Source organism: Salminus brasiliensis, chromosome 9 (genome assembly GCF_030463535.1).
Source record: "Salminus brasiliensis chromosome 9, fSalBra1.hap2, whole genome shotgun sequence".
Lineage (NCBI taxonomy): Eukaryota > Metazoa > Chordata > Actinopteri > Characiformes > Bryconidae > Salminus > Salminus brasiliensis.
The window spans coordinates 4205593-4219960 of NC_132886.1; the positions used below are offsets into that span (position 1 = coordinate 4205593).

At 41.6% G+C, this 14368-nt stretch overlaps 1 protein-coding gene and 1 pseudogene across 2 annotated transcripts; both read right to left on the reverse strand.

Annotated features, from left to right (window-relative positions):
* Positions 1-1010: 1010 nt before the first annotated feature.
* On the reverse strand, positions 1011-7420 carry LOC140561910 (E3 ubiquitin-protein ligase TRIM39-like). Of its 2 annotated transcripts, XM_072687173.1 has the most exons (7): positions 7026-7420; positions 4551-5140; positions 4337-4432; positions 3997-4230; positions 3754-3901; positions 3254-3280; positions 1011-2507 (listed from the first exon to the last, which is right to left on the reverse strand). In XM_072687173.1, exons 2-7 carry the CDS (start codon positions 5136-5138, stop codon positions 1960-1962), a joined length of 1641 nt encoding a protein of 546 aa, XP_072543274.1. In that variant the 5' UTR covers positions 5139-5140; positions 7026-7420; the 3' UTR covers positions 1011-1959. The 2 variants fall into 2 exon arrangements, with proteins under 2 accessions (XP_072543274.1, XP_072543273.1); XM_072687172.1 differs by having other exon boundaries at positions 4551-7420.
* Positions 7421-8596: 1176 nt separating this feature from the next.
* On the reverse strand, positions 8597-12405 carry LOC140561912 (E3 ubiquitin-protein ligase TRIM39-like; annotated as a pseudogene).
* Positions 12406-14368: the final 1963 nt, after the last annotated feature.

The window sequence follows — 14368 nt, forward strand, 5'->3', positions numbered from 1 at the left end:
AGCATCAAAACAAAGTCTACTGGGAAAAGTCCCATCATGGCAAACATTGGAATGGCTTCAGTCAACAGGTGACAACTGAACCTCAATAAGGACATCTACAACAGTTATATTTGAATTGTAATCATATAAAGGCTGTGCACTTCTAAGTTTTAATACTGTACCTCCATAAAACTGTAGGTAGAATATTCTGATATCAGACTTTTGCATACCGTAAATGACTGAAAATCTGAATCAGAGGTTAAAGTTAAGAATAGCTGAGGTCACAGATTATCACCAATGATCTACCATTAACATTTTTGCAACACCCCAGCAAAGAATAACAGTATGCTGAGTTTGAATAAGATACCTGAAGAAAATCTGAAAGTTAAAAACACAGCAATGCGCAATGCACAGACCCAGCGATGGTACAACCCAACTCAGGTGTACTTGAGAGAGTATATGCCTGTGTACTGACCCCTTGTTTCCTCACAGATGACCCTCCTTAATCTATTTAATACACATGTGGACAAAATTGTTGATACAATGCTTTAACACAATTATTTAAAAAAATAAACTCATTAAACAGGCCTGGACAAGAATGATGGTACCCCTGAAAATAATGTGACCAAAGGGACATTACATATCAAGGTGTATCCACTAATTAGCATCACAGGTGTCTACAATCTTGTAATCAGTCAGTGGGCCTATATATAGGGCTACAGGTAGTCACTGTGCTTTGTTTGGTGACATGGTGTGTACCACACTCAACATGGACCAGAGGAAGCGAAGAAAAGGGTTGTCTCAGGAGATTAGAAAAAAACTTAAAGACAAGCATGTTAAAGGTAAAGGTTATAAGATCATCTCCAAGCAGCTTGATGCTCATATATTATTCAGAAATTTAAGATCCATGGTACTGTAGCCAACCTCCCTGGACATGGCCGCAGGAAGAAAATTGATGACAAATCCAAGAGATGGATAATACGAATGGTAACAAGAGAGCCCAGAAAAAAGGTTAAAGGTGAACTTCAAGCTCAAGGAACATCAGTGTCAAATTGCACCATCAGTCATTGTTTTATTTTTTTAACATGCTGATTTTTTTCAGCATAACCTCAAACCATCAGCAAGATCATTGAAATTTGGACAGAACTGTGTGTTGAAACAGAACAGTGATGTCAAGCACACATCAAAGGTGGTTGTGAAATGGATTAACCAGGCAAACATGAAGCTTTTAGCTCACAGAATTCCCAAGAATTCAACTCAAAACTGGGTGAAATTTACATAACAGTCAGTTCCATACCATTGAACTCTTCCTGTTCGGCCAAGAAGAGTTGTTAAATATCCAACCAGAAAGTTTGCCAAAAGCTTGTTGAGCCATGTACAATATGTGGATGTTTTATGAATGTACACTCATTCAAAACCCATCATGAAAGTCAGAAGTCAGTCATTAGAAGAAAACCTTTCCTGCATCCTCAACAACATTTTGCATTGGAGGTTTTTAAATGAACATCTGAATAAGCATTAACGAGCATAGTGTACATATGTCCTGAGGTCTGTTTAAATATCTTATTGGCAGCATGAACATTTTTTATGAAAACAGTAATTATTTTTATGAAAATCACATCAAAATTATCTATTGGCATATCCATAGTTATCATTCTACTGGCAGTACTTCTCAACAGGGACTAGACAAGATGTGTGTGTTAGCAATGGGTGCAGCTCAAAGTAACTGAATGCATTCATTAGAAGGGGTGTCCACAAACATTTGGACATGTAGTGTATGTACCAGAAATTACTTTTAATTACAACACTCCTGTAAATAATACTAACCTTTTAAAAAGAAAGTAAAATCCAGCACCATAAAATAAAGAGCTTTTAAATAAAACGTTAATATGTTCTAACAAAAGGCACAATTTCAGATTCAAGAATTTGCATTTACCCTTCAGTACATCACTGGTAGAACCTCTGTCCTGTATAAGAACCTCATTTAGGATGAACAACAGGAGAAATGATCAGTGGAGCCACGTTTTTGCGCCCATCATTTGAACAAGGACAGAAGTATGGATAGAGTTGCTCAGTGAAAGTCTGACCAGTGAACGAGTAGATATGAGATCTGTCCTCAACATCATAGAAGGAGACCAGACCCTCCTCATAATCCACAAACACCCCCACCTTCTGGGGAGCCTGTTTCAAGGAGAGGGAAATGGAGGGAGAGTCCAGAGCCTCAAATTCTATCTTATTCTTTAAGCACACACTCCAGTATCCGTCATCAGGGTTGGCTGTAATGTCTCCTTTTCTGTTACTGGACTCACTGGCCACTCCTAAAACCCACTTTGTTTTCTTTTTGACCTGAACTTCAAAGTAGAATCTTCTGGAGGAGAACCCCTCCGTTCCCAGCACACAGGGACAGTGATCAAACCTCTGAGGATTTTCTGGAAGATTCTGTTGCGAGTCTCCTTGTCTTACTTGTTTCCCATCCGCAGACAGAAGGAGAGTAGGATGAGCAGTATCAGGATCCAGAGTCACGTCAACTGAGAGACAGAGACAAGTTAAATCCGGAATATGGAAAGTCAGAGCAGACAAATAGGCAGTATGTTGTCATAAGAGTATATGTGGCCATATACTAGTTAAAAGTTTTAGAACACTTCCAGTTTTCCTTTGTTTTTATTGACATTTATGTCATTCAGATCCCCTTTAACTGTATAAAATCAATCTAGGAACTGTGTTACGGCACTCTGCATCACAGTATTTCAAGGTCATTGCACATTTAGATTTCTATTATAATGTCTTGAAAAAGACACTTAATAAAGGAAGGCGTATTGACCTCCTAAAAGTGTTGCTCTTTCCTTTGAGAAATTCCAAATGAAGACAGAATGTTGTGAGGACAGTTTCCTCCACCAACAAGCTCTGTACAACTAGAGAAGGTCTGGTACAGGAAGAGGTTGGACAGATTCACATTCACAACATCATCAGCGGACAAGTTTCTGAGAGTCAACCCCTTGTGTGATAGGCAGCTCACATAACACATGACCACCTGGTAGCTCATCTCAACACTGTACCAAGTCTCAGTTCCAGCTGTGAGGATAAGAAGACCTGGAGCTACAGGTTTGACGGCAGGTGGATTGACAGTAAGAAAAGTCAATGCTAAGATGGCAAAACAAGCAAAGCAGGCTTGCATGGGCCATGCAACACTGCCAGTGGACTACTGAAAAAATGGAGGATGTTCTAAAACTTTTGACCGGTAGTGTTTGTGATCCATGTCCGTGAGTCTACACACCTGCATATTGTTGAATTCTGTTCAGTTCTGTTTGGGAGAGAATAACGGACAAGACAATGTGCTGTTAGAATTTAGCTTATTTGATTAGTGTGAAATACAATAGAATAGATACTGTAAGATTACCACCAAACATCACATGGCAGTGACGGATATTGAATCAGGGTTCTAACAGAGAATGACGCAAAATACATTTACCAAAGATGTCAAGTCAAGTTTATTTAAATTTAGTGCATTTAACTATGGATATGGTGCAAAAGCATCTCTACAGAGATCCAGGTCCAAGCCCCAACTAATCAAGCCAATGGCAAGGAAGAACTTTCTCAAAGCAAGAGTAAGAAACCTTGGGAGGAACCAAGACTCAAAAGTAGAACCCGTTCTCTTCTGCTCGACACCAGATAACAAACAAACAACAGACAGTGAATAAGCATGAACTAGAGAAGTATCTACAAGAAGTGTCATCTGTAGTATCATGTAGTGTCTAGCAGATAATACACACTTACCAATCTCAACAAGGTCCTCTGTTTTCTTATCAAGTGATTCCTGAAGCTGGGACAGAGCTCTCCTGAGAGTCTCCACGCTCAGATGAGTGTTGACACTAATATTGCTCCAGTTTTTGGATTGAAGATGGCTGCTGAGGGATGGGTAAATCTACAGTACAGCAGGAGAGAGAAGAAACCCCTCAGCATGGGCAGTGCTGTCTTGTGATGGACTGCATTACTACTGAGAAACAGAGGAACTCTAACCTGAAGGAGGTGGACATGATCATCTGACTTTGAAAGCTGCTCCAGCTCAGTGTCTCTCCTCTTTAGCTCAGTGATTTCCTGCTCCAGTTCTTTAATGAACTCTTCAGCCTGCATCTCTGATGCTTCCTGCTTCTGCTCAATTGCTTCAAGCAGTGCAGTCTGGCTCCTCACAATGCAGCGTGCCAGACCACTAAAGATCTCCACACTGTCTGATATCTCCTTCTCGGTGCTTTTCTATCAAGATAAGTATGGTTTAAGGTCGGCAGGTTGCTTGTGTGGTTTATGAGTAGAAATGAAAGGCTATGATGTGAGAACTTGTGGGGAATCTGTTTAGACTCACCTTACTGAGATACACAGAGTGTTTGATCTCCTCAATCTTCTTCAGTCTGTCATGGATCATCTGCTGAACTTCTGCTTGTGTCTTCCCCAGCGTAGTCTACAATAAGAGAAAACATGTATTCCACACAACTCATTCCAGATGTGGGAGATGTAGATTATTATATATAATAACATAATTAAAATGTACAAGTTCTCTCTGCTTTAATGACACTCACCTTCTTCACTCGACTCTCCTCCTTTATAGGAACAGTGCTGTGAGTCTTGTGGTCTCCCTCAATGCAGAACTGACATACACACATCTGGTCATCTCTACAGAACAGCTCCAGGGGTCTCTCATGTTTCTGGCAGATGTAGTCCTCCAGGTTCTCCACAGGATCCATCAGCTTGTGTTTTCTGAGTTTAGCTGCAGTTTGATGAGGCATCAGATGAGTGTTACAGTAAGAGACCCCACAGTCCAGACAGGACTTCACAGCCTCCAGCTTTTTGTCAGTGCAGGAGTCACACAGAATCTTCTTAGACTTGAAGATGAGTTGTCCTGAAGTGTTGCCGGAGTTCTCTTGAAGTGCCTCCTTGAATTGCACAGCCAGTCCAGAGATGAACGTGTTCACACGGAGCTCAGGCCTTCTGGAGAACTCCTCTTTACAGACTGGACACTGGTACTGCAAACCGCTGTCCCAGAACTCTTTGAGACAGACCATGCAGTAATTGTGTCCACATGGAGTAGAGACCGGATCAGTGAACACATCCAGACAGATAGAGCACTTAAGCTGCTCTTCAGACAGGACACTGTTGCTGGAACCCATGACTGTCAGGGAGATACAGAAAACCATGGGCAAATGTAGCCAAATCTAAAGAACTGATGAATGGTTTCAATAAACTATTCGATTTTACCTCAGTTTCCTAAATGATACCCCTAGGTCAATGGTTAAAAGAAAAAATAGCTGAAGCTATTTGAATCGCCAATTACCCAACCTGTACATGCTCTCCCCCCCAATCGCACACAATGCTGCTGTCACTAGTAAGGGCGGACCAATACATGCCACCTCCAATGCATGTAATGTCAAACTGCTCATACAACATCACCAGGCAACCAATTCGCCTGGAGGGAAATGCTGAATACTTGGCTCAAACACACCAGCTCGCAGGCACCAGTGATGGCGTTCTCGCCCCAAATTGCTTCGTTGTGGTGCTGACCATCTATCCACCCTGGAGAGAGCAAGGCCAATGGTGCTCTCTCTAGGCTTCAGCTGCCGATGGCAAGCAGCATGCCTGGGAATCAAACAAGCGATCCTCTTATCAAAGTGAGAGCGCCTTATTCTGTTGGACCACTCAACTCTGAAACCCTCTCACATGCAGTGAGATTAAAGGTAAACTTCAAGCTCAAGGAACATCAGTGTCCAAGATTGACTTCATGGGAGATGACCAAGGAGAACACCATTGTTGAAAACAAATCATAAAAAAGCCAGACTTAAACTACATGTTGAAAAGCCCCAAAGCTTCTGGGAGAATGTCCTATGGACAGATGAGACTGAAATGGGACTTTTTGGCAAGGCACATCAGCTCTATGTTCACAGACGGAAAAATGAAGCACATCAAGAAAAGAACACTGTCCCTACAGTGAAACATGGAGGAGGCTCTGTTATGTTCTGGGGCTGCTTTGCTGCATCTGGCACAGACAGTATTGAATCTGTGCAGGGAACAATGAAATCTTAAGACTATTAAGAGAGAAATGTGCTGCCCAGTGTCAGAAAGCTTGGTCTCAGTCACAGGTCATGGGTCTTATAACAGGATAATAACCCAAAACACACAGCTAAAAACACCTAAGAATGGCTAAGAGGAAAACTTTGGACTATTCTGAAGTGGCCTTCTATGAGCCCTGCCCTAAATTCTACTAAGCATCTTTGTAAGGAGCTGAAACATGCCGTCTGGAAAAGGCACCCTTCAAACCTGAGACAACTGGAGCAGTTTGCTCATGAGGATTGGGTCAAAATACCTGCTGAGAGGTGCAGAAGTCTCATTGACTGTTACAGGAATTGTTTGATTGCAGTGATTGCCTCAAAAGGTTGTGCAACAAAATATTAAGTTAAGGGTACCATTATTTCTGTTCAAGTCTGTTTCATGAGTTTATATTTCAAAATAATTCTGTTGACGCATGGTTGAAAAGCAAAGTCTGATTTTTATTTGTTCATTTTCATAGATTTTGTTATTTATTACTTTTGTCAGATTCAAGTTATTTCTGTGACCATGGTGGGTTTTTCTTTCATTAACCGAGGGATACCAACAAATTTGTCCACGTGTGTATATGCAGTTTAAAGCTCTGCCGCTACCTCACCTGCTGTTTTCCACCTGAATCAACAGTGAATTGGCTGACACTCAATTCATTAACACATTGTTCAAAAGAATGAATAAAATCACTACAAAGTTGTCTATCTATGCACTTCTTTCAGACAATGAAAAACACACTAAAAGTGTCATAATAGTTCTTAGTCAAGGAATGAAAACCATCACATTTTGTTTTCAGGCACTGTAGGCCTTTGACAAATTGGCACATCTTTGAGAAAAGCTTCTACAACTGATCATCTTAATATCACATTTTTATAACATGCTTCATCTGCTCTACACCTGAACAGTTCAGTTGGAGGCAGCCTAAAAAAAACCCAGCAGAATTAATTCAATTAAAACATACTCACCAGTATAACTGCAGACGAGAAATTACACCGATCCCTTATTCTTAGCTCTGGTGGAGATTACCTGCAGTGGATTTGGTTGCTCTGTAAATGACGGGAGAAGCTTTAAAATAGGGCTTGTGTTCTGCTGATGGAAACTGGATTCTGGTTATAAAACTGCTTCACACTCCTTTCGTTTTGACCGAAACTGCTTTGCATTCTTCATTTGCTTCTCCTGACTGACATCATGGTGCCACTCCCACAATTTCATGATCATAGTTTTCTGCACTTGTGAATTTGGCCACCTGGTGGCCACATTAAGCACCTGAATTACAGTTTCCCCAAACACCCAGTTCTGTTTACTTAAAACTAATAGAAGATGGAAATACAGTATAAATGTTACTTAAGTTGCAATGTACTCAGTCATGCATAGAATACATTACATATTTAAAACTGAGGTTAACTGAGTTAAAACCCTTGACCCTTATCCTTGACCCTTATCAAAATCTCAATTAAAAGAGCAGAAACTGTACTACAGTATAAAGTATGGGTCCATATCCCAATCTAACTCAATGAAAAGAGCTGAAACTGTACTATTCAGTGAAATGTCTCAAAATATATTGTGTTCTTTTTTATACATTCCCACACAAGATTTGTTTAGGCTGAGCAAGGAAGTGAGTGGTGTAACTACAGTGGAAGAATTCCAGCAGAAAGAACATTCCAAGGAATCGATGCAATTTACATTGAGTAAAAGGAGTAATGTAACTCACAATAGCAGAGATGTGGGCATCTACATGATGTACCTATCCTTCTCCAACTATTTGCCAAGAAAGGTCACAGTAGCCTGAGCAAATTCAAATTTGGCTAAAGAGTTAGGGTAGCCTGCTCTAGGCATTTAAACATGGTTTCTGTAGTCTTTACATGGGTGGGCCAATCCAAGGTGTAGATCACAAGATCATCCAGGGAAGCAGAACAATTTGGGACAGACAAAACAGTGTTTACAAGACTTTGGAAAGTTGCAGGGGCATTTTTTTAACCAAAGGGCATAACTGTGTACCATGTACAGGTGCAACTGAAAATACACCTGTGAGACAAAACACAGTACAGAATTGTAACAATTCGATCCAAGTCTCTGTAAAAACAAGTGAAGGAATATGTGTGGAATTTACTTGACCACGATTGGATAAGAAAGTCCACCTCTCTATATTTGTCTCCTGTGGTTTGCATCCAGAAAAAAGGAGAAGAGCTTGCATCTCTGTGTGGCTTACCGTGAGTTGAACCACAAAACAGTTATTGACCGCCACCCACTTCCACACATCCAAGATTTGTTGGATAATCTTGGTGGCTATTGTTGGTTCTCCATATTTGATCAGGGCAGTGCTTACCACCAGGGTTTTGTGAATGAGGCCTCCAGACAGACATCTGGGCTTACAAATGCCCCTGCAGCATTTCAAAGGTCTATGGCGGGCATGCTCCTCTTCATACCTAGATGACGTGCTTGGCTTTTCTAAGACATTCAATAACCATGTCAGGGACCTCAGGTGAGTACTCTGCCGTCTAAGAGAGCTTGGAATTGCATCTATCAAAATGTGAGCAGTTCAAGTGGCAGGTGAGGTATATAGAAAGGTAAGCATCAGGTGAAGGCATTCAGGTAGATACTAAGGACCTGGAAACAGTTCTCCAATTAAAAGAGAGATTTTTTATTACTTTAAAAATAACATTGTCATTTCTCCTCGCTGTCTCTCAATAAAAATGCTCCAAAATAAGTTGGAATATATATTCTACACTTTATCTTTATACAACAACATACCACTTTGTCTAACAGCCTTGTCTAGTGATTAATTCTAGTAATAGTGAAGTTTAGTGATAATCCATCCAGTGTAGTCAGAACTAACTCTCTCTTTTTTTACTTTCTCTGAGTAAATGGTCACCCAGCCTGACCTGCTGGAAGATTGCCCGCTGAGGTCCCCTCTACCTGCGTCAGACCAGCTGCCACCTACCAGTCCGACCATCAGGCCCCCCATCCACCACCACCCATAGCAGCACACCGCTGGACTCGTAACTATCTGCACTATTAATATCACCACTATTAACTATCTGTTGTATCTGGTTTGGTATTTTTTATCAATAATTTAAAAATAGTTCTAAACAGAGGAGGACGGGTCGGGTCCCCCTTGTGAGACTTGGTTCCTCCCAAGGTTTCTTCCTCCAGCTCTGAGGGAGGTTCTCTTTGCAACTGTCACCGTTGGCTGCCCACAGGGGGTCTTTGATTCTCATGTCTTACGTTATTTCTTTTTTTGTCTCTGTCTTTTATTAATTACTAATTATGTAAAGCTGCTTTGTGACGACAACAGTTGCAAAAAGCTATACAAATAAATCTGACTTGACTTGACTTGACTAGTGCAATTTAGAACCTTCTCTATCTGTCATTTTTTCTGATTTCTAAACTTCAACAGGTGTGATGATCAGTGGAGCTGAGTAATCTGAACTGGGGCTGAATAATGGATAGAGTTTCTCAGTGAAAGACTGACCAGTGAAAGAGTAGATATGAGACCTGTCCTCAACATCATAGAAGGAGACCAGACCCTCCTCATAATCCACAAACACCCCCACCTTCTGGGGAGCCTGCTTCAATGAGAGGAGGACATGAGGAGAGTCCAAAGCTTTATATTCAAACTGGTCCCTCAAACACACAATCCAGTATCCATCCTCAGGTCTGGCTGTGATCTGTTGCTTCCTGTTGCTGGACTCTCTGGTCACTCCTAAATCCCACTGAGTCTTCCCTCTGACCTGCACCTCATAGTAAAATCTCCCTGAGGAGAATCCATTAATTCCCAGAACACAAGGACACGCATCAAACCTCTCTGGGTTGTCAGGGAGTTTCTGTCGCTTGTCTCCATGTGTGACCTATTTCCCATCATCAGACAAGAAGCATCCAGAGTCACGTCCACTGAGAGAGAGACAGAGTTAAACCCATTAGAATCAATAAACTGTAAAGAATAGAGAAAACATCTGGATTTAATCATGTGATCAGTGAAAGTCCCACACACCTGCATACTGCTGAAATTTGTTTAGGTCTGTTTGAAAGAACAACAACAATAATTCACAATTATATCCATATCTATATAGATTTTACCTCACAAGTACTTCCTAAATACTTACCAATCTGAGGAAGCTTCTCCATCTCCTCACTGAGAGCTTCCTGAAGCTGAGACAGAGCTCTCCTCAGACTTCTCACCCTCAGACTCTCCACACTCAGATGAGGGTCAACACTGGTGCCAGTCCAGTTCTTGGTGTGTGGGGGTCTGCAGAGGGACGGGTAAATCTACAGTACAGCAGGAGAGAGGAGAGACCCCTCAGCATGGGCAGTGCTGTCCTGTGCTGGACTGCATTACTACTGAGAAACAGAGGGGGTCTGACCTGTAGGAGGTGGAGGTGGTCCTCAGTGTGGGAGAGCTGCTCCAGCTCAGTGTCTCTCCTCTTTAGCTCAGTGATTTCCTGCTCCAGCTCTTTAATGAACTCTTCAGCCTGCCTCTCTGCTGCTTTCTGCTTCTCCTCCATCACCTCCAGCAGCTCAGCCTGGCTTCTCTCAATGCAGCGCAGCAGAGCTCTGAAGACCTCCACACTGTCTGCTCTCTCCTTCTTTATGCTTTTCTAAGAGGGGATTAGGAGACAAATACACTCCTCAAAATTGTTCTAAATGGCTCTTGGCATAGGTTGAGTTCTAGGATGTTGGTGTGGAGTCTTAACCGTACCAGAAAGAGAGTAAAACCTGTTAGCTGCTTAGTTAGTTATTAGGTACCATGCATGGAATAGTTATATGGGAAACCAATGCCATAAAAGAACTGGTTGTGGTTCCACAAATCTTTCAGTGTGTGGTTCTTTAAAGCACCAATTGTCTGAAACTTTTTAATTTGTAAAAAGAAATCAACCTCCTCCTTATTATAGTTCTTCATACTCTCAGATCTCTTTTTAAAACATGATTCTTTGACCTTTTTTTACTTACTTTACTGAGTTCTACAGATTGTTTGATCTCCTCAATCTTCTTCAGTCGCTCCTGGATCATCTGCTGAACTTCTACTTGGGTTTTCCCCACCTGAGTCTGTGATAAAGAGACATTTAATAACCACATTTTTATTTCGGAAAACAGAAGACGGAATTAATAATTCTATCTAAGTGTCTCTTACCTTCTTCACATGGATCTCTTCCTCTATAGGAACAGTGCTGTGAGTCTTGTGGTCTCCCTCAGTGCAGAACTGACACACACACGTCTGGTCGTCTCTACAGAACAGCTCCAGGGGTCTCTCATGTTTCTGGCAGATGTAGTCCTCCAGGTTCTCCACAGGATCCATCAGCTTGTGTTTCTTGAGTTTAGCTGCTTTGATGAGGCATCAGATGTGTTACAGTAAGAGAGCCCACAGTCCAGACAGGACTTCACAGCCTCCAGCTTCTCCTCACTGCAGTAGACACACAGCACCTTCGTAGGCTTGGAGGGACGTTTCTCTGGAGCTCTGCTGGACTTCACCTGAACTGAGCTCTTGAACTGAGCAGCCAGTCCAGAGATGATCGTGTTCACTCGGAGCTCAGGCCTTCTGGAGAATTCCTCTTTACAGACTGGAAACTGGCAGTGTGAGCTGCTGTCCCAGCACTCTCTGAGACACACCATGCAGAAGTTGTGTCCACATGGAGTAGAGACTGGATCAGGGAACACATCCAGACAGATCGAGCACTGGAGCTGATCTTCAGACAGGAGACTTCTGGAGGAAGCCATGACTGACTGACTGAGGAGACAGAGACACATCATGAAGGTAATATTCTCATGAAGTGTAACGTCCACATGGCTGATCTTCCAAATAAGAGCACAGAGGTTACAGATTACATTTGGTTACCATTAGAAAGACTTGCTTTACCTGTTTTTCTGTTCCAGTAGAGCTCAGCTGCAGCAGTTTTAGTTCCTGTAAGATAGACATAAGGTTGGAACTGTGTCCTGCTGAATAATCGTTTATTTGTCATACAAGCAACAAATACCAAAAAAACAACAAAATAATTGAAAAATGTAACCTGAAGTGAGCAATCCAAAGGCAACAGTGGCAATAACTCCTTTACATTTACGGCATTTAGCAGACGCTCTTATCCAGAACAGCTTACAAAAGCTTTGCTATTTACTCAACAATAACCTCAGCAAGTTTGAATAGACTAAAATTCAAAGACACCTCTAAGCTCAGATCCTACTAAACACGAGTCAGTATGGAGACCTTTCAAGCTGGAGAAAAAAGCTTTGTAAGGAAGGGGCTTGTGAAGGGGCTTCTCTTATATTCCTTTACCTGCTTTTCTGCTCCAGTAGAGCCCAGATGCAGCAGTTTTAGTTCCTTCAAGACTTAAAACTGGAAACCGGATTCTTTTTTATAAAGCAGCTTTGCTTTAGTTTCAGTTCTCCTGAGCAATGTTATGAGGCCACGCCCACTGCTTCATGATGATATTTACATTTACATTTATGGCATTTAGCAGACGCTCTTATCCAGAGCGACTTATAAGGTTACTCGTATTACAGAGGTGGGCCAATGTAGTGTTAGGAGTCTTGCCCAGGGACTCTTATTGGTGTAGCACAGCATAGTCACCCAGACCGGGAATCGAACCCTGGTTTCCCACATGGTGTTGTTGTAACGCAATGGTAGGTGGTGGTGTTATCTGTTGCGCCACACCAACCACATTTACATTATATTGATGGCATTTAGCAGATGCTCTTATCCAGAGTGACTTACAAGGTTACCTGTATTACAGAGGTGGGCCAGTGTAGTGTTAGGAGTCTTGCCCAAAGACTCTTATTGGTGTAGCGCAGAATTGTCACCCAGACCGGGAATCAAACCCCAGTCTCCCACATGGTATGGTAGCTCAGTGGCAGGTAGTGGTGTTATCTGTTGCACCACACCAACCACAATGCACCACACCAACCACAATATGATATGCTGTTGTATGTTCAGGTTTTTTTGTCAAGACAAGACAACCATATCCACCATTTGTGTGATTGATAGCCCGGAACTCGCTGAACCACTGAGCCAATTGAATTAAAGCACCCTGTTTATTTAACATATCAAAAAACAAACAAACAAACACCACTGAGGAACCCCATCAGTCTACATTAGATACTAAACTAATGAATGCAGTCACAGTTCAATCAAATGATAGAAAGGTCAGGAGTGTTTGTTTCCTCCAGTCTCTGCTTATCATCCTCCACAGTCTGTAAAATCTTTAAATACAGTTTTGGTTCTGCACCTTTGTTCTGTTCTGGGCTTTAACTAATGAAAGAGTTCCAGACCTTCAGATCACTACATTCTTCAAATGGGGGTCTTTCAATGGTTATTTAGTTATGACAATGGTTCTACATAAAAGGGGTTCCTCTTTTGTTACAAGCATAAGTTTTCAGCACTATGTAGCACATGTTTGAAGAGAGTCAATGTTCTTGTATGCAGCTCTAACTAGGTTAGATCGTGCATTTTCTGATTGGAAATAATTCTATATATCTCTACAGAGCTCTACACATCCACTTCCCATGTAGGAGCACAGTGTAGCTCTATAATTCCAGACTGTATACACCTGTTTCTCTGTATGCTTTCTATGTTAGCTTCCATTCACCTTGTTCTTCAATGCTCAGGACCCCACAGGTTTGACGGCCACAGAGCAGGTAGTGTCTTGGTGCTGGGTCATTCTCAGCACTGCAGCAACACTGAAATGGTTGAGTCAAGTGTGTTAGTGTGTGTTTTGCTGTTTACCACTATGTCAGTTAGTGTCACTGCAGTAATTCTATTATTCTTCAGTGGTCAGGATCCCATAGGACTGACCACTACAGAACAGGTAGATAGCATTCAAATGCTTCCTACCTGCTCTGTAGTGGTCAGCCCTGTGGGATCCTGACCACTGAAGAATAATAGAATTACAAAACTGGAATTATAGAACTACCCAGTGCTCCTATATGGGAAGTGGAGCTGATAGAATGGGCTGAGTTTATTCCAAACCCGGGGTGGTCGTAATATTCTGATATTTCTGTATATATTGTATTTCATTTTTTATTGCCATATATATTTTTATTAACTCAAATTTCCATCTGTCTAGCTTTTCTTTTTTTGTCCATACGGCCAGACAGTGGTCACCAGACATGTATGAAGCACTAGAGACACAGACTTAAGTAAAAGTACAGGTACTCAATCAAAAAATGTGACTTGAGTGGAAGTAGAACTGTTCCTTAAGCTCCAGATTTAAGTGGAAGTACTAAAGTACTTAACATTTTTTGTACTCAAGTACTGCAAGTAGTGTAGTATTCTAAAATGTACTACTTAAGTACTGAAAGTTAAAGTAGAGTACTGTGTTTT